The sequence below is a fragment of the Lactuca serriola genome, chromosome 9, assembly GCF_051521515.1.
Source record: "Lactuca serriola cultivar US96UC23 chromosome 9, Lser_US96UC23_V15, whole genome shotgun sequence".
Classification (NCBI taxonomy): Eukaryota; Viridiplantae; Streptophyta; class Magnoliopsida; order Asterales; family Asteraceae; genus Lactuca; species Lactuca serriola.
In genome coordinates this window covers 14,333,183-14,352,737 of record NC_136416.1, presented here as the reverse complement: position 1 = coordinate 14,352,737, position 19,555 = coordinate 14,333,183, and the positions used below count along the sequence as shown (strand labels likewise).

At 34.5% G+C, this 19,555-nt stretch overlaps 2 protein-coding genes and 1 non-coding gene across 3 annotated transcripts; 2 read left to right on the top strand and 1 right to left on the bottom strand.

Moving 5' to 3' along the window:
• The first annotated feature begins 2,541 nt into the window (after positions 1-2,541).
• Positions 2,542-7,630, top strand: LOC145072815 (putative pectate lyase 8). Its single transcript, XM_079019286.1, has 5 exons — positions 2,542-2,737; positions 2,940-2,996; positions 3,420-3,500; positions 6,136-7,021; positions 7,132-7,630. The coding sequence occupies exons 1-5, from the start codon at positions 2,658-2,660 to the stop codon at positions 7,348-7,350; spliced, it is 1,323 nt and encodes a 440-aa protein (XP_078875412.1). The 5' UTR covers positions 2,542-2,657; the 3' UTR covers positions 7,351-7,630.
• A 139-nt stretch (positions 7,631-7,769) lies between these two features.
• On the top strand, positions 7,770-7,938 carry LOC145077395 (U1 spliceosomal RNA). Its single transcript, XR_013693142.1, has one exon. It is a non-coding gene; the product is annotated as a U1 spliceosomal RNA (small nuclear RNA).
• Positions 7,939-9,509: 1,571 nt separating this feature from the next.
• Positions 9,510-11,573, bottom strand: LOC145072816 (uncharacterized). The gene is made up of 4 exons (XM_079019287.1): positions 11,268-11,573; positions 10,122-10,183; positions 9,899-10,003; positions 9,510-9,787 (listed from the first exon to the last, which is right to left on the bottom strand). Exons 1-4 carry the CDS (start codon positions 11,473-11,475, stop codon positions 9,650-9,652), a joined length of 513 nt encoding a protein of 170 aa, XP_078875413.1. The 5' UTR covers positions 11,476-11,573; the 3' UTR covers positions 9,510-9,649.
• Between the last annotated feature and the right edge of the window lie 7,982 nt (positions 11,574-19,555).

The following is a 19,555-nucleotide window of genomic DNA, read 5'->3' as shown; positions in this document are numbered from 1 at the left end:
GAAAAGTGATTTCTATGATAATGAAATACTAATAGTTAATATATTAAATATTTTGAAATGAAAGTGTTAAATGCTTTTGGAAATGATGTTTTGAAAGAATGCCTTGAATGCAAGAATGTTTTTTTTAAAGAAAAGAATGTTTTGAAAAAAAAATGAATGTTCGATAATGCAAGAATGTTTTTTAAAGAAAAGAATGTTTTGAAAAAAAAATGAGTGTTCGATATGTGAAATGTGTCTTTTCAAAATATATATTTCTAGTAACCTATGCTATTATAAATGATGATATGAGTATTGAAAATGTGGAAAGTGAAAGTTGAAAGAAAGTAAAAAGGGAAGAAAGTAAAGAAATAATAGAACTTCTTGGTCCATGATACCTCATAAGTTGGGCTGGTACCTTCCTTTCGCGAAGTAGATGACCCGATCAACATGCTACCTTGGTGGATCGATTTGTTCTTCTCACCTCGACACTGGACTTTTATAGAAATCCAAGGGAATGATTCCTTGGTGAATTGATTTTGTTCTTTTCACCTTGGCCGTTGAAAGCATGATGCCTTGGTGGATTGATTTATTCTTTCCACATTGGTCTGTGAAATGGAAAAGAAGCTAACAAAATGATAAGATAAGAAATGATACTTATGATATGATATGATATGTTATTTTATGTATGAAAAGTTTTTTCACGCAAATGATTAAAACTTTTTTATGGTATGTATGAAAGGAGTTTTTTTTTCTTGAAAACGATTGAAAATGCTTTATGGTCTAAAACTCACGTATCTTATAAGACATTTTTGTCTTACGTATCTCTTTTTAATGTCTTACTTAAGGAGAAACTATGATAGATGGAAGTAAGAAGTTAAGAGATAAAGAATAGAATGGAGCTTGTCAAGTTCCTTATTCATTAACGTTATTGATGTAATTCATATTTGCTTGTTATGGTTATATGATGCTTAATGGTAACATCCGATGTTTTAATCACAAATGTTTTTGTAGTACCGATTTTTGCTAAATGTAGGTTAATACCCATAATGATTTTGTTAAAACCATAGCATTTTAAAGTTTGTAAAATTTTAGATATTACATCTAATATGTGTAGGATTGAAATTTGTAAATAGGTGACGAATAATGTTACCTTAAAGCTCTCTAACTGAAAATATTACACTTTATTAGTTGGTGTTTGTTTTATGTTTATCAAGCTGGTTTTAGGTTCCTTTCTAACTTACTTATGGTTTTGAGTTCGCTTCCAACTTACTTATGTTGTTATTTGAAGCTCTGAAATCAACTATTAATCATCATAAGTCCTTGCAGAGTAAGTTCTTCCTTGGTGGTGATTTGGAAGAAAATAATGACTGGAGCAACATGACAGTCTTGAGATTGGTAGTTTTTCCACTTTTAATCGAGTTCTTTTTAAGTAGGTGTGGCATTTTAGGACTTATCCTGACGCATCATTGGTTTGAGTAGTCAAAGTTGTCTATGGTGATCATGGTTTTATGACATGTCGTGCCATGGTATAAGTTTAATACAACTTGGTTGAACATTAGGCCATCCCAATGGGGATTTAGTGGTGAGTTCAATGAACAAAAAGTTAATGATGTGGAATGCAATGCATGAAACCTATCATTGTGGATCAAGTTTAATGGATTAGAGTATAATCGTCATTAGACGATGGTATTGAAATTTATTACTTTTTTTATTTTTTTTACCTAATTTTCTAATGTATTTAAACAATTAGAGGGTCCACATATGCATAAAGGTATATGTAATTATTTTTTATTTATAATTTATTTTATTTTATATATAATAATTCAATTTATGAAATGAATTTATATTATAATATTCTAAATAATAAAAAATATTTAAATCTTAAAAATATTTTAAACCTAAGGCATATGGGGCAATCATTAATTAATAATTTGTAACTTTTAATTTCTAGTTAATGTAATATTTTAGATTTGCCTATTAATATTATTTGTAAAAAATATTATAAAATACTAATGTGAGAAGCTATTAAACTCTTAAAAGTTTAATACAATATAAAATTTAATGGATAAAAGGATATAACTAGTGGAATGTTGAAATTGAGTTTTTAATCTTAAGAGTTCAAACTCTACACTCTTAAAGATGGCCTTATCAAAGTTTCAAATATATTGTGACATAAAGGTGTTAATCTGTATTCGTTTTACATGAAGAAAATTGGTGATGGTTCCTTATTGTCTTTACGGGAGAGGAAGTTTGGTTGGGGGATATTGTGTTAAAAAGCTAAAATTTCACTTGACATCTATAAAAGGTGGATGCAAATTTAGGAATTGGATACATTTTTATAAGATAATAAAATTATTTAGTTTCTATTTTTATACTAGTTATTTATTTATTTATTTATTTATTTATTTATAAACCACAATTGTGTATTCACATATCGTCCCTACTCCATCCATACAAAGGGAGAGTGGGCTAACCTAACCAGGTTAGAAGAATTAACCTAACCCTGGTTAAATCTTATATCAGGAGGCGTTTATGGCTTCGTGATGGAGTTGTCCCTTTTATCATCTTTCTATTTAAAGGACTCCGTCATTGAGCCCTGTTCTCTGTTCAGTTGATCCTCCATTCCATTCTTCTTTCTCTGTACTCGCACACAACATTGTGCGAGAAGTGAAGTCACAATGTCGGTCTCTCTCAGATTTTCGGCGCTCTGTTTATTTCTGGTTTATATGCTTTTCCTTTCCGTCAATGGCGTTTCGAGGTAACTTGAAACAATGTCGGAAGTAATTCAATTAGCAATATCCTTTTCACTATGTATATTTACAAAACTGATTTAAGTTTTTACGAGTAATATTTGATGTCACACAGCGTACGTCTGGATCATGTTAAGTGTTACAATGATGCATCGTTGTTAATTCTAGGAAATATGAATTTGATTCGCTGAGGTATTTTTGTGTTTTCAGTATGGAGGAGGAAACTGAGTTGCAGAGCTTAATAGACAACTCAACAATGGCCGATAGGTTAGTTGCGACGACTTTAATATTTCTGTAGAGTTAATGGCTGAGTTAATGTGCTAATAATTGCGTTGATCGGGACTGTTTCTATTTGATAACACAATGTCCATTTTGGTTATCTCCGGTGTGGATATTTATTTATTTGTTAGATCCACCTGCTTTCTCTAGCATTAACTGCTTTGAATGTTATACGATGGGTTAGATGTGATATACAACCGGATAATATGAGATCTTGTGATCGATGTGAGCTATCGTACAAATGTGTACTTTATTTCAGCCAAAATTCCGATTACGGAGTTGCTTTTGTCTTTTAGATTTCTAGTTGATGTTATCGATATGCTATAGAATTCGTCTTCTGTAGCTTTAAACATATTGTATAGATTGGATCATGAATCGAGAACTGATCTGGAACTGTAAATAAATATCCAGGAGAAATGAAAATATTGCTATTGAAAAGAATGATAAGGCTGTTGAAGAGAATCCGGAAAGGGTCGCTTCTATGGTTGACATGTGAGTCTATTCTCTTCTCTTTCTTTTTATTTTCTCACTTATTAGCTACACAGATTCATGTGCTTCAACTGTTTGCCATATTATTTTAATATATATGGGGTATAATAAAAAGAATATTTAAATAAAGTATCACATGGTCTCTGAATATCAACAAAACAATACCATGATCTTGTTTGATGGTCTCTTCTTGTCCTCATCACCCTTTTAAACACTTTGTAAATTACAATCTGTAACATTTCCAATATATATATATATATTTTTTTCATGATCGGATATAAATAATTTTGTAAAGATGAGAATGTGATAACATTCAATATTCACTTAAATCCCATCCAACCCATGTGAGAGCATTTTGTCACCTAAAATGTGTGGTACATTATGATTTATATATATGTCATTTGGGTCATTGGGTGGTCCTTACATCTAAAAATTAACTATTAAAACACAGTTTTTATAGGTGAAAGGTCTGTTTTCATTTTTTTTTTTTTACAAAAGAAGTTGTTGTAGTCATTATGGCATATATCACACAAATAAATGAATTTGTTACTTTAAGATCTCCCCATGAATAAAGCTACATGTCACAATAAAAATATTAAATGTATTCTTTAACTTTCGGAACAAACTAAAATACTTGTCCCTATTACTTTTATCTGTTTTAGTATTTAATCTTATCTCTATAACAAGAAAAGACAATAAATGAATTTGTCACTTCAAGATCTCCCCATGTTCTTATGATGTTGCATCTTTTTACCATTTTACTAGCATCTTTATGTGCCAGCGTGCCCACATGACCTTGCTTCCAATTAAGCATTTAATATACAGCATCTCTTCTGTTTTTTTTCTAATCATCTTCTTTTTAATATATTATACTAAATCACATTAGCATGCCTTCACCTATCATCTTCATTCATACCTCTTAGTATAATAACTTTATTATTTATTATTAAGATTAAGACTAACTTATTCTACGTTTGCTTTTGTCACGTGATTAGGAACACTTCTTTTTCATAATCATATCACCATTTATAATTTTTCATCTACGAAACTAATCTATGTAAAATCATAAATAATATCGATAATGGTACTAAATGTCAATTTTCAACTGAAGAAAGTACCTATGTACAATATTGTGTGTATATGAACTCACCAAATATAGTATTTAATTATTTAACTATTCTGATGAATAAGAATAAATGGATATACTTTTTTCACATGCATGGTGTCTTGGAATCAATCAGCTAAAGAGATTATTTATAGATCTTGCATAATGCATATGCATGCATGGTACAATTATACATTCAAACTGATTGCAAAATGCCATAGGCTCGCCAAGCTTGACCGGGTCCCACAAAATTGGATCATTTTGGGTCCAGTTCTGGGCATATGATCAGGAACAAGTCCGATTCGGAGTTTTACTAGATCTGGTTTTCACATGCAACCAAACCAAGTCATGTTGTGAGATATCTTTAATTTTCATATACCGACACAACCATATCCGTATTTAAAGATTTAAATGCTATGAAGCTTTTTTCCCCCACCGACGATACATGTGTCAATTATTTATTATTCCCATCCCTACACATTTATTGCCACCGGAAAAATCATGTTGCTTCACTTTCCGTATAATCCGTATTCATATTTCTCTTTATTTTATTCATTTGGTCCATTAATATTCTTTATTAGTAGATTTGAATAATTTCTAAGAAGAACAAAACCAGTCAATGGTTCTGTAAGTCATTCTCAAATTAAACCATTGAACTCTTTAAATCTAATGCATTATGGATTCGCTATCATCATTCCGTTTTTATACAACTTTACGTATTGTCTTTATAACTCATTAATTAAAGTTTAACAAATTTCAATAGAATGCCTCATCATATATATATATATATATATATATATATATATATATATATATATATATATATATATATATATCATGTTTTTAATCATTTGTTATTTAACTTTTACTTTTATGTGTACATCATAGTATAAATATTAAAAAAAATTCCATAAAACTCAACTATTGTATAAATAAAATATACAATAAATGTAATGATCGATCTAAATAGCATGGTACCTCAAAATATAGTAATCTAAAAAGCGTGATACTAAAAAAAAACAATACCTACATATATATCTCGAAAAAAAATCGCATGAAATAAACCAAAGTTATCATGTCTTACCTTTGATAAAATTAGCATATATTCAACTTATACGGTACATATAATTTTCAATGATTGTGATTAATTTAGTTTAAATTTTAAAAATTATTATTATTCATTTAAAATACTACGTATGAGAGTTAACTTTCAGATGTACACAAAAATGCAATAGGTTGGACAGCCATTAGGTTTTTAAACAACTGTAAATGTTTGGTGCCAAAAATAGTTTGAATTTATTTATTTATTTATTTATTTTTGGCAAAACTTATTATCTCATCAATCTTATTGACATATAAGAATGTTAGAATTTGAACACTAAACCTATTGTATAGAATTTTATACTCATTCGATAAGATAAAACCAGCTCAATTGTATTATTAGTTTAGATAAAACCATAATATTATTGTGGATATATTAAAAATAATACAAATAATTGGACTTGTAATTGATGAAGATTTGAAAAATTGCAGGAGCATTCGCAATAGTACTGAAAGGAGGAAATTAGGATTTTTGTCATGTGGCACCGGGAACCCAATCGACGATTGCTGGCGGTGTGACAGGAACTGGCAGCGCCACCGCAAGAGGTTGGCAGATTGCGCTATTGGGTTCGGACGTAACGCAATCGGCGGTCGTGACGGACGGTATTACGTCGTCACCGATCCTAATGACGACGACCCCGTACACCCCCGACCGGGAACTCTCCGGCACGCCGTCATCCAAGACCAACCTCTCTGGATCATCTTCAAACGCGACATGGTGATCACACTAAAACAAGAACTAATCATGAACAGTTTCAAAACAATCGACGCTCGTGGAGTCAACGTCCACATCGCAAACGGCGGTTGCATCACAATCCAATACATCACAAACGTCATCATCCACGGACTCCATATCCACGACTGTAAACCAACCGGAAACGCCATGGTCCGAAGCTCCCCCTCACACTACGGCTGGCGAACAATGGCTGACGGTGACGGAATATCCATCTTCGGCTCCAGCCATATCTGGATCGACCATAATTCTCTCTCTAACTGCGCCGATGGTTTAGTTGACGCCATTATGGGTTCAACCGCGATTACAGTTTCTAACAATTACTTCACCCACCACAACGAGGTTATGTTACTAGGCCACAGTGACACCTACGACAGGGACAAAATTATGCAAGTCACCATCGCATATAATCATTTCGGTGAAGGTCTTGTTCAAAGAATGCCACGTTGTAGGCACGGGTATTTCCATGTCGTAAACAATGACTACACACATTGGGTAATGTATGCTATTGGTGGAAGTGCAGATCCCACAATTAACAGCCAAGGCAACCGATACCTTGCCCCTGTTAATCCTAATGCTAAAGAGGTAAATTTTACTTTTATCGTTTTTCATGAGTTGTCGAGGATCTTTGAGGCCATTTTTTTCAACAAATTAGATTCGATCGTTTTGCTCATGAGTGTTGTCTAACTAAACAGGTGACTCATAGAGTGATGACAGCTGGAAGGTGGAGGCATTGGAATTGGAGATCGGAAGGTGACCTAATGTTGAATGGAGCATTTTTTGTCCCATCAGGGAAAGGAGCGGGAGCCAGTTACGCACGTGCCTCGAGCTTAAGTGCTAAACCATCGTCTGTTGTGGCGTCTCTTACTTCGGGATCGGGTGCGCTTGTTTGTCGACGAGGCAGAGAATGTTAGAAAAACGAGTATATTAATCTCTCTCATTTTTGAGAAATCTCAGTTTTCATTTTTCTGAACATTCTCTTTCGTTTTTTATTTGGAACGAAATATTTGAGAAGTGTACATCTAATTCTATTTTCCCTCTCCTCCCTTGTAAATTTCTGTAGTTGTTTACGTAAAATTCTCTTGATAGATGAAATTCAAGAGAGGAAGTGAACAGCAATTTAAGTGTGTTTACCGATTGTTCTTTTGTAATCCTTTGTTACTTCAATAGAACTATTATTACTTCGAAAGAAAAGTGAAAACTCTTATTAATATTATTATTATTAGCTATTTGTCTGTTCCCAACTACCGATTGTTGTCCCACATTGATGGGCGAGAGAAAAGAGAAAAGGAATAGAGGAATATAAAAAGAAAGGGGTGGGGGCTTTAAAATCTTACATACCTGGACGGGGTCTTAATGGGTGATCAGGAAGGCCCATGGCCTAGGTGGGTGACTTCCATTGCACAACAAAAAGGAAGGGTGCCAACCTAAGGTCGGCCCATGTTGGTCGATCCTACGTCGTAATTTGTGGTAGCGGGGGCTTGCGTTCGCGCGGCCCCTTCTAAATGTTTTAGTCCAAAGTTTTGTTTTTTTTGTTCTTTTTTGGTCTAGTATATTAATTTCTCAATTTTATGTAAGGAAAAAAAAATCTTGCAGGTCAAAATCTTACCTGCTATATACAGCTATTTTTAGAATTTTTATCATTGTAATTTCTTAACTTAACTTTATATTAAGTAATAATCATTGCATATAAAACTTAACTTATTCGACACATTGATTTAAGTAGGATTTTTTACTCTAAACAAAACAGATTGACAAGTTTATAGTTGAGAAATAAACTCTATATACTATATCAAAAAAAAAAATAGCATTAAAATACTTGACTGATGAATATTTTATCGTTATTTGGTCGACTGTGTATGTATGGATAAACAATATGGAATTGCACACATCCAAACAAAACAAAACTCTCTTATGATATACAGTGTACACACCATGCCCTTGACGTGGTGTTTATGTGGCGTTGATGTGGACACGTGAGCACCTCCCCCTTTCCCCCTCCCCTATAACAATGGTGTGGTGGAGCTTGGCGTGAAGGAATGTGACGAGAGCCATTACTAACCATGTGGATGTTCTCTTTTGGTTGGTGCATCTTCACCGGCGTGAGGATGGTGAACATCATCACTGACGCGAAATTTTCGGCTATAATTAAGTGTCATCTCTCTATCATATAATAACCAGTTGAGATACATCATAAAGACTTGAAATTTTCGGCTATAATTAAGAGTCGCTAGTTAGACAAGCCATTATTTATCAAATTTTCATTTATCCGATTAGAAAGACAGTTAATCTAAATAAAAATACAATATTCATTTTTATATCACTAACATGACTTTTTTTAGTACTTTGTACTTGCAACTTCTTTACTAGTGTTTCTAATCGTCACACATTACTCTAATTTTACAAGGCCAACAAAGAAGCTAAGTATATATTGTTTGAAAAAATGATGTATACGTAACTTCTGATAAATTGGCATTAATTTTGGGTCCTTGTGGCTTGTTGTATACGTTGGAATAGCATAGTAATGCATACACTAATAATAATAATAATAATAATAATAATAATAATAATAATAATAATAATTTTGAGGCATTTATAAATCATGGAGTATCAATTTATGCTTTGATAACTGTGTTAACTAAAGATAAATTGGATTTGTATGGGGATGTATAAACAAGAACTTTAACAAAACAATATTTTGGGTGCAATTGTACTCATGAAAACAAAACATATATCCGCAAAGAAGTGCAAATATCGACAGCTTTGGATTGAACCTCGAGTGTCCATAGCAACCTATCAATGTGTCACCCTGACCCAACCTTTTCTAACATAAACTTAAAGAAAAAACACATTTCCCAATTGTTTTGCGACCTTTAACAATATTCAAACATTTTAGTTACATAATATATCAAATTTATTTTAATTATTTTTTTAGATTGAAAAACATAACAACTTTATAATAAACTTACCAACCATAACTACTATTTCAATTTTGTCCTCTACTAAACCAATTCACTCTATCATAACATGAATGTGCATTCAACCTTTCAATTTCAAAAAAAGAAAAACTTAATTTTGAGTCGAAAGATTACCATATGTTGACCAAAGAAAGTAGAACCGATCATTTTTGTGACAACTTGAAAAGATTTGTATAAATCCAAAATATAAATGGGTTCATGGATTTACAAAATTTACTAATGAATATTGATGTATTTATTTGTACTTCTCCATGATTCTCCTTGCTTCTTCAAGGCTTTCTTCTGTTGAAGTGGTGGTGGTGCTTCCGCCACCTGTGGGGCCCTCATCTTTGTTCAAGGCGATAAACACAAAGTAAATCAATCCCATTGTCGTCTGTTTCATATATAAACATCACAAGTCACAACAAGATTAACATAATGATAATTTAAATCTAGTAATTAAGAAAATTAAGCATATGGTATTTAATTATGGGTGGAAATATACCAGAAAAAAGAAAGCTGTAGACAAGAATGACTTGAGTAGAAAGAGTACAACAGCTGCTCCAATTACACCCACAGATATCCTAGCAATTGGTCTTGGTATAGAATCCTACAAAAATGATAGTATGTTGTATAATTTAATGCAAAATATGGAAATTAAATAAGTACATAGACTTCTGTTTATTTCGATATTAAAAGATATACAAAGTAGAAAGAAGACAACTTACAGGCACTAAATTTGTTCCTGCTTCAATTCCATCTTTTCCTACCTTATATGCTTTTTGAAGCACTTAATCACCAACATATCAACATAAAAGTTAGCACAAAATCATATTTAATAACTTTTATTGACTAATTAAAAAAAATATGTATATTTCAATATAAAGTCTGCATGAAAAAAGACGTCTATTACACAACGTGCAAATAACGTCTTTGCTAATAAAAATATGTACAATGAATTCTTAACATCTTATTTCACTTCCATAATTCAATTTTTTTCGGTAATGAGTAAATTAGTTTCCTGAATTCCTCTAATGCATCAAAATATATTGACATATAGTATCCAATAAATCAAAACGAGCATGAGTGTTCTAACTATAACAAATCCTACTATAAGACATAATTCTGCAAAGTTCAAAATTATGGTATAAACTGGGTTTACAAACATGATGCATTAGCAACTAACATATCCGTACCTAATTTGGAAATTGCTCAGAGGACATAATCTGTAACTTAGGCCCCCGATAAAATTTATTTCGTTATAAAGTGCAATAATGGAGCAAAAAGCACTCATTTTTCAGTCCCTTAGTTTTACATTCAAGTCCAATTCCCCAAATATCCATAGTGTGATCAACTGAAAATTACAATTTAAACTCCAGTGCTATGAATATGTGCAAAAACTTATAGTTACTTAGTTAATCTAATCGTTTCACTGTGACTTCAATGATGGAAAATGTTTGGGTATGTATCACTCAAATGTCCAAGAAATCCAGTTTTATTGGCGCCAAGTTGATGGAGATTGTTTGGCTATCACTAAAAATGCCTAATATACCTTTCAATTTTAAGGTTTCGGTAAATTCATCAATTCATAACACTGCAAGAAATTTGGTTTCAAACTTTCGAAAATGATGCATCTTTCAAACGACATCCAAAAAGCCAGCAGTAGAAGAGAGGGCAATATATTTTAGGCAAAATTCTTTCTAACTGATAAGATATGGAAGAGTGGAAATCTCAATCCCTATTACAAATCGTCCATACATACCACCAATCGAAATGAAAAATACCAAACGATTTCATAATTTCATATGTACATTCAGAAAACAAACAAATTACGTTCTACCAGACCAGGGTTCGAAACTGAATTTACGAAATACCTTTGAAAAAATTTGATTGTGCTGCGTAGATTCGAGACCTGAGCTTTCTATTTTGAACAACTGGAATCATAGACCGCTTCTTCGACTTCAAAAGCGATTGGCATGGTAACTGAGAGCTGAAAGCTAGGGTTTTAGATTTGTAACTGTATGATCTTGATGAATAGTATACTGGGGTGCATAGAGTATGAAAATTAAACGTAGAAGCCATGAAAATTTGTGAAGTAATTTATGAATGTTCGATAGTCGATACTCTTATCAGAATCACATATTAGTGTGAATGCGCGTGTCTTGGCGGAAGAGATTATGGTTGCGGGAAGAAGATGGCTAGAAGAGTGGGCTTAATTTTGGGGCTTAGAGTTCATGACACTTTTACTTCGGCCTAATAAATATGGCCAATGGGCCATATATATTTCCTATAGTGTTGTAGACAAAAAAGCCAAAATATAATGATGATATGATTTATATGAATATGATATTATGAAATATTACATCAGTTAAGATGTTAAGGGACAGAAAATAAAACAATCTGCACACTGCACAATTTGCAAATTTGTTATTCTGAAAGGGAAATATGTCATGAAAACATGTATGTATTAAGTGCACCTTGTACAATCTGCAAATCCAATGGTCTTGTATACAGACATCCTAGTTATATACATCAACAACAAGAATATTATCTAAGTCCCATATAAATAGGGTAAAAGAGGGGTATGATGGTCGAGAGCCCCTACCATAGGTACGAAACTGTTTCCGTAAAAAACCTTCGACAAAACAAAAGAAAAAAACAAATACAAATACAAATAAATAAAATAAAAATAGATGTTCATAAAATTTTCTATTAGATAACAGCCACCACTTCCGTAGTAAGTCATGCCGGCTTCTTAGATTTCCTTCCAATACTTGTGTTCTTATTCGTGTTATAATTGTTGATCTTCATTCTGTTATTTTAGTTTAATTTTGTAGGGCTTTTTTGCAATTTATTTATTTGATGGTGTTATTTATATTATGAGCCCTCTTACTTTTATATATATTTGTCCAATTTTTTAACAATGTATGGCTCGTTATACTATCTTTGTATGTATAGAGCGACCATGACTAAAAGGGAAGCTGATGGAAGTGTAGTGAAAAAAGAAAATTTGACATGGACAAATCATATGGATAACGTTATCGTTGAAGCTCTAGTAAAGGAAGATCAAATAGGTAATCGGTTGAATGGTACATTCACTTCGCAAGCTTATGCGAATATGATTGCATGAATGAGTAAAGAGTTTAGCAGGTCTATTACAAAAGATCAACAAAAAATCGAATGAAAACTTTAAAAGGTAATTTTAGTAAATTGTATGATATGTATCAGGGTACTTCATTGAGTGGGTTCTCCTCGAATTCTCAAACAAAATACATTGAAGTAGAGGAAGAAGTATGAGAACAATTAATTAGTGTACGTGTAACGCCCTGTTCCAAATCATTTCCTAATTCGGGGTTGTGGTCCGAAGATGGGTTATCATCAGGCTTAGGGCCTTTAGAGAAAGGAGATTTAGACCCAATTGTGTGTAGGTAATGTAATTTAGATGATCCGGGAGTTCGGTTTGTGTTTTGGAGCCAATTGATATATCGGTAAAGTGACAGTTCGGGCTTTTATGGAAATTGGATTTTTGTTCGGGAAGTTTTAAGGCAAGTATGAGTTAGTAGAAGTGTAGAGTTTCTAATTACCTTTTCGTGAATATAAGGATCGTTAAAAACGGACTTATAACAATGAAGTTATAGCCTTCGGAAGATGGTAGGGTTTAAGGCTAACCCTAGTACGTGGGGCGTACATATGGAGTACGCGGGGCGTACTAGGGAGAAGGATTGCGACACCTAAGGGGAGTACGCTAAGCGTAATGGGAGTACGTGGGGCGTACTCCAGTTTCATGCAAACCCTAATTTAGGGTCTTGGACCCTATTTAAGCTCCTTATCTTGTCACCAAACCCTAATATCTTCAGCCTCCATCCATTTTAAACCCTAGATTCAAACCCTAAGTACATTTGGTGATTGTTTAAGCTTAAAAGTGATGGGTTTTGAGCATAACTACAAATCCTATGTGTTCATGCAACCCTATAATTAAGGATCTAGGTTTTCACTAGTTAAATATACAAACTTGAATACAAAGGAGAAAACCCTAGGAAGCTAGTGTATAATTCGAAATCTATACAAAATAGGGTTTAATGTGTACCTTACTTGTTATGTAGTAATAACAATAAAACCTTGTAGATCTTTAGCTCTTGTAAGCAAGTTCCTTAAATGTGACACCTCTAATGGCTTACAAACACTATTTGCAAGAGGATGAGAAGGAGAAAGGAGGAGGCACACCAGATTTTCGGCTCTAATAGGGTTCTTCCAAGGTTAGCCGAAAATCACAAGCCTAAACCTCCTTATATATTGCAATTTGCTTAGTCCCAAAGTTAGAGTTTGTAGGTGGAAACCCTAATCCCCTGCTTAAGGTCTAAGCAACCCATGGACTCCTCAATAGAAGTCGTTAGACGAAGACTTATAGGGCCATCCTACAATTTTCGTCCACTCCTATCCAAGGAGTCCAAGAGCCCAGTTTCACAACTATCAATGATTTGAAAAACAACCCTTGTACTTTTAATTAATTCCTTTAATCCCAAAATTAATTCCAAATTAATTTTTTATTAAATATTAATTAAACAACATGATTTCCAATTAATATATTATTTTCATAACATATTAATAAATAATGTATATGGATTTATTATTCCAAATAATAAATTCAACTTCTCTCTAAAAGTCATCATGTCAAGTTGCAAGAGTGAAGGCAACCCAAAGGACTTGTACTTCTATCAATTCAAGTATATACCAATTATAGTTATGGGCTTAGACACCTAATCCAACAGTCTCCCACTTGGATAAGTCTAATAACTATAATTGCAAGTATAACTTCAAAAATTGACCAGCATGTTGTAGCTTTCAAAAGCCATTGTCAAACTCTGACCTAGTCAGTTACGTGTCCTTAGATAAGTGATCAAATATTCCTCTGTTCTACAAGATATCGTATGGACATGAGACATGAATTACAATCATTCTATCTGTCCAAGATTTTGTTTCTCGATTTCCTATTTATGACAACTGATAACAGATTACTAATGGAACACATCAATTCAGTCCAGGCTTAGTCAAGCGCTTTAGTTGTCATCATCACAGGCTTAGTCAAGCGCTTTAGTTGTCATCATCACTGTGGATATTTTGAATAATCTAATTATTCCAGAAGTAAAAACATGCGAAGTGAAATACAATAATAACTTAATTAACTATGGTCTCAAAACTATTGAATATAAATAAAACTCCTTTTATTTAATCACCATATTGATTAGACTTTATTAATTGTATAATGTTTCGATTAATCAACTAAACACTTGAATTTAAACATCTGTCATGCCATGTTCTAAACATGCATACTATGTCTCTTTATGGTCCTTCCTTTGTGAACAGATCAATTGGACATAATTCCAATGATGCTCATTTCACAATTCCAAATCCTTATTACAAGTGTAAGAATTCCAAATTTTCGTCAACACCAAATGTGTTAGAGTCTATGTAGCATCCTGTTCTGGATCTTTTTGTGATTTAAGGCTCGTGGGCCATAATCCGAGTATGAGAAGGTTTTGAGGCTTCAAGGGAGAAAGTCTAGGCTAACTTTGGATATGGATAAGGTATCTTGTGTGATAAAAGATTTCGGGTTGTGCTTTGGAGTCCAAGAGTATCAATGAAGGCGTTGGCTCGATTTTTTTTATGAATATTGGGTTTTGTTCGTGGAATTTTGAGGTTGTGATGTGTAGCTCGAAGCGTAGGGCTTCTCGCTACCTTTCCGTGAATATAAGGTTCGTTGGAAACGAACTTATAATGAAGAAGATATGATAGTTTGAAGTTTTGGCAAGATTAGTCCTTACTGAGAAATAGGTGGCAATTGGGTACGTTGGGCGTACACTTGAGTAAGCGCGGAGTACTTATGCGCTTTGCATGATCGTGAATGCCACCTAGTACGTTGGGCGTACTAGGTCCAGAAAGAAAACCCTAATATATTGGATTGTCCCTATTTAAGGAACATGATGGCCTCATTTCTAGCCACCATTTCCAATATCCAAGCCCTCTCAAACCCTAATCCCATTTTTCTAGCATGTGTAAGGGTTTGTGGCTCATTTGAGTGTTCTTATGGAGCTTGTGGTGAAGTAGGAGTCTTGAAGGAAGGAAAGCTTGTGCTTCTAGCTTGTGGATCTGATTTCTAATCTAGTTGGTGCATCCTCCAGAGGTATCAAGTTCAAAACTTGCTCATTGTTGTGATAGTTTTGGTTTTGGGTCCATTTCTAGGGTTTTATGTCCCAAGCTTGAAGCTTTATGAGTTTGATGAACTCTAGAGCATAATACATGTCCTTTCATGAGTATTTGATGGTCTAGATTCACAAAAGTGAGATCTTGGTCGTTTAGACCTCCCCATGCATGTGTTAAGATGAGTAAAGTGAGTCCTAATGGTTATTTTTGGAAGTTGGGTCCCATTAAGACATGCATACTGATAAAGTCACCAACTTTATCAGTTAGGAGCGTGTTATGAAGCTTCCCTGAGGTTTGGATGCTTTTGGCTGAAGTGGTTAAGTCGCAAATAGAGTTTTGGGGTCTGAGTATTACGCCCCACATAAGTCCATGTACGCCTCGCCTATTGGTCTAGTTGCCGCGATCAGGATTTACGTGTACACTGAGCGTACCAGGGGAGGTACGCCCCGCATAGTTCCGATTTGGGCTTGTTGGGTTTGGGCTTCACATCCTTGGTCCGTTTGTTGGACTTGTTGTTGGGCCTCTGGGCCATTTGGAGTATTGTTGGACTAATAGAAACATTGGGCTTAGGACAAGGCCTATATAGGGGTTGAGCCTAATTTGGAAAATTGGGTTGTTAGTGGGCCTATGTGAACCTTTCTGGTCTTGGGCCATCGTAGGCCCAATAAGTTGGGTTAGTAGTGGGCCTGGTTAGTTGGGTTACCCTTAGGCTTAGTGATGAGGTGTAGCATTGCACAGTTTTTTTATTATGGCGTTGGGTTGTTTTGGCCAGTTCAGGAACCAGTGCGCAGCGACATCAGCAATGTAGGATTTCGCGTGTAGCGGTTGTGGTGAATCTTCTCACTATACTTACTTGAGTGGTAATACATGAGTGACTGGAGGGTCTTATTGTGTTATTGACCAGAGGGTTTTATTTATGTTGTTGACCGGAGGGTCTTAGTTATATTATTGATCGGAGGGTCTTATTTGTATTACTAACCAGAGGGTCTTATCTGCTTTATGTGTTATTATGCATTCTATCTTTGTGAATTATGTTGTTATATTAGTATGTATATATGTTGAGTTATGACCGGAGGGTCCATATCGAGACATAACCATGAGAGGCTTATTATTTGTGTATGTGGTATTTTGGGGAACTCACTAAGCTTTGTGCTTACAATGTTTGTGTAAAATGTGTTTCAGATACATCTCAGGATCACGGGAAGGCGGAGGCATGATTGTACACATCCGTCGGCTTATGGAGATTTGAGGATTTTAGGATACTCTGATATTGTTTTGATAATAACTTAAAATATATGTGATGACTTGAATTTATGAGTAATATTTTGAGAAATAAAAATGAAAAATTTGTCTTGAAAATTGAGGTGTTTTAGTCTAACCTTGCATGCACATCCTTTTGTGATGACATGGCCCGAAATTCACCGTGACTTTGCCAACCAAGTCATAAAATGCTCCATTGAAACTTTGTTACTTAAAACAATTTCTTGGTGATGAAGTATCAAATTCAAGGTAACTCCTTGAACACCTTCCTTGCATTAAGGTTACAAACTCACATGTAGATAATAACCAACTCCTACTACGGAAACATTTGCATATTCCCATATGACTATCACTTCTAAACAAGAGTTACCTCCACTCAGAACATGTCATTAAGGTCCTTCCAAATATTACTATACTTCCAACTGTCCACAAGCAACCAATCTTCAGCGAACCTCAGATTGTTCTTGATAATTATTTAAAAACTTTAGTCATATCCTGTTCTAGTCCTTTTTTCTCTCTCAATTCCATAGGTATTTGAAAAATCAGAACAAGTAAATATTATATCATATGTAATCAATCATATATCTAAAGCATATGGGATTCGATACATAATGTCTTACATAAAGACATGATACTTGATCAGTCTCTTTCTATAATATTTCCATATATATAATTTCCTATACTGAATCATTTCAACATGATATTCATATTTGTTCATGACTAAGTTCCTTTAAAACTTCAATCTAAAACTCTTATATTTGAAATGAAGTATAAGTGCCTTCTCCCCTAAAACTTTCTATAGTGAAACAATTTTCAAACTTTGCAACTCGCAAATTTGTAACCTTTGTTTCCTACAAATAGTATTGCAAACCTACAACACTTAGCATAACAAGCATGCTCCCACTAGCATAACAATTATACTCCTATCTTCATAACAATTATGCTCCCACTAGCTGTAACATGTACCCAAAAATCAACTGGACTTCTAGAAATCAATACTATTGACTTTCTTTCCAAAGTTGAGATTTATGATACGTGATGCTTTGATAAGTCTTCCTCTATATTTCTCAAGCTCATACACCTTCATTAGATAGCATATGTGAGTGTCTAAACCCTTTCAGAACTACAAGTCTTGAACGTTTAAACAACTCCTTGCCATTTCTCACAATTTGAACAATGAAAAGGGATGTCATAATCTGTAACACCCCGATTCTCAGGTATTGCTTAAATAAGATTTTTTGGGTTAAGCTCTACTTGACGAGTTGGATGACCTACTCGTCGAGTAGCAGCGAGGTGGGGTCGCATGTTAAGTGACCTACTCGACGAGTCCATGCTAGACTCGACGAGTAGGAGCTGGCAGTGGAAACCCTAAATCCCGAGGTTTGCACCTCTATTTAAAGGATCCTTAGCCTCCTTGGGCCTCTTTACAGTCTTTGAGAGCCCCTTAAAACCCTAATTTGTGTGTGTGTGCCTTGGTGTGGTGTTTGAAGCTTGGAAAAGAGGATCTTCGAGGAAGAAAGCTAAGAGTGCAAAGGAAATTGAAGCAAGGAAGGAGTGGGAAGCAGGATTTACCTCAGCTAGCATCCTTTGGAGGTATCAAAGTGCCATTCTTACTTCCCTTTTTCCCTTTTGTTAAGTTTATAGGGCTTTTTATGGATTTTCAAGTTGGTATGATGAGCTATGGGCTAGATCTGAAGTTGTAACTTCAGATTTGGACCCTCTTTGGATTCTAGAAGCATAAAGTCACAGTCTTGGTTGTGATTAAGGTCCCTCTTGAGCATGAAGTTCCATTAAGAACTTAGAATAGACATTTAGAGCCTTTATGGTCATGCATGCACGTAAAGTTTGCAACTTTACGTGATAAGCATGCCCTAGAAGCTTGGATCTATGAGTTAGAGTTGTTGCATGGCTCAAAACAAGTCTGTATGGAAAAAGGACTGAATGGACTCGGCGAGTCGCAATGTTAACTCGGCGAGTCACATGAAGATGGCCGTGAACTCGACGAGTTGATGAACAACTCGGCGAGTCCGATGAAGATCGTCATAAGACTCGACGAGTGCAAGGTTAACTCGGCGAGTCGGATGAGTTTTCTCTTGGATATGTATGAGTGTGTATCTGTCGAGTTGCAAGGAGGGAACTCGACGGGTGACCTTAAAGTTTGATCGAGAATCAAAGGAACTCAATGAGTTACTCTGATGACTCGGCGAGTTGGAATGTACTTCAGGGAACTCGGCGAGTTAAGGTCAACATGGACTGTTGACCTTGACTGAGGACTTTGACTTTGACCAGGGGTTGACTAGTGGGTTATGGGGTACCTTATAAGGTTAAGGACTTATGAGTATGTTGTACTATGATAATAGGTGGTGGAGCCTGTGTCAAGTGATCCGAGAGTTGGAGTTTACCTTTCGTGTCGACATCTGCGAGGTGAGTTATCCTCACTATATCGATAGGGTCTATGGCACCAAGGCCGACCCTTTAGTTGTTATTGTTATGGTATCCTACATATGGTTATGATCTGTTAGATCGGAATCAGGGTAGACAATATGTTATGCTCTTATGATTCGTAGGGATTTGTATGTTAGTGACCTGCTAGTTGGTGCTCTAGTTACTAGATAATTCTATGGCTGATGATCAGTGAGATAGACATGTTTGGTGTTTGTATATGCAAGTATATGATAGTTATGCGCACATGGTTATTGCT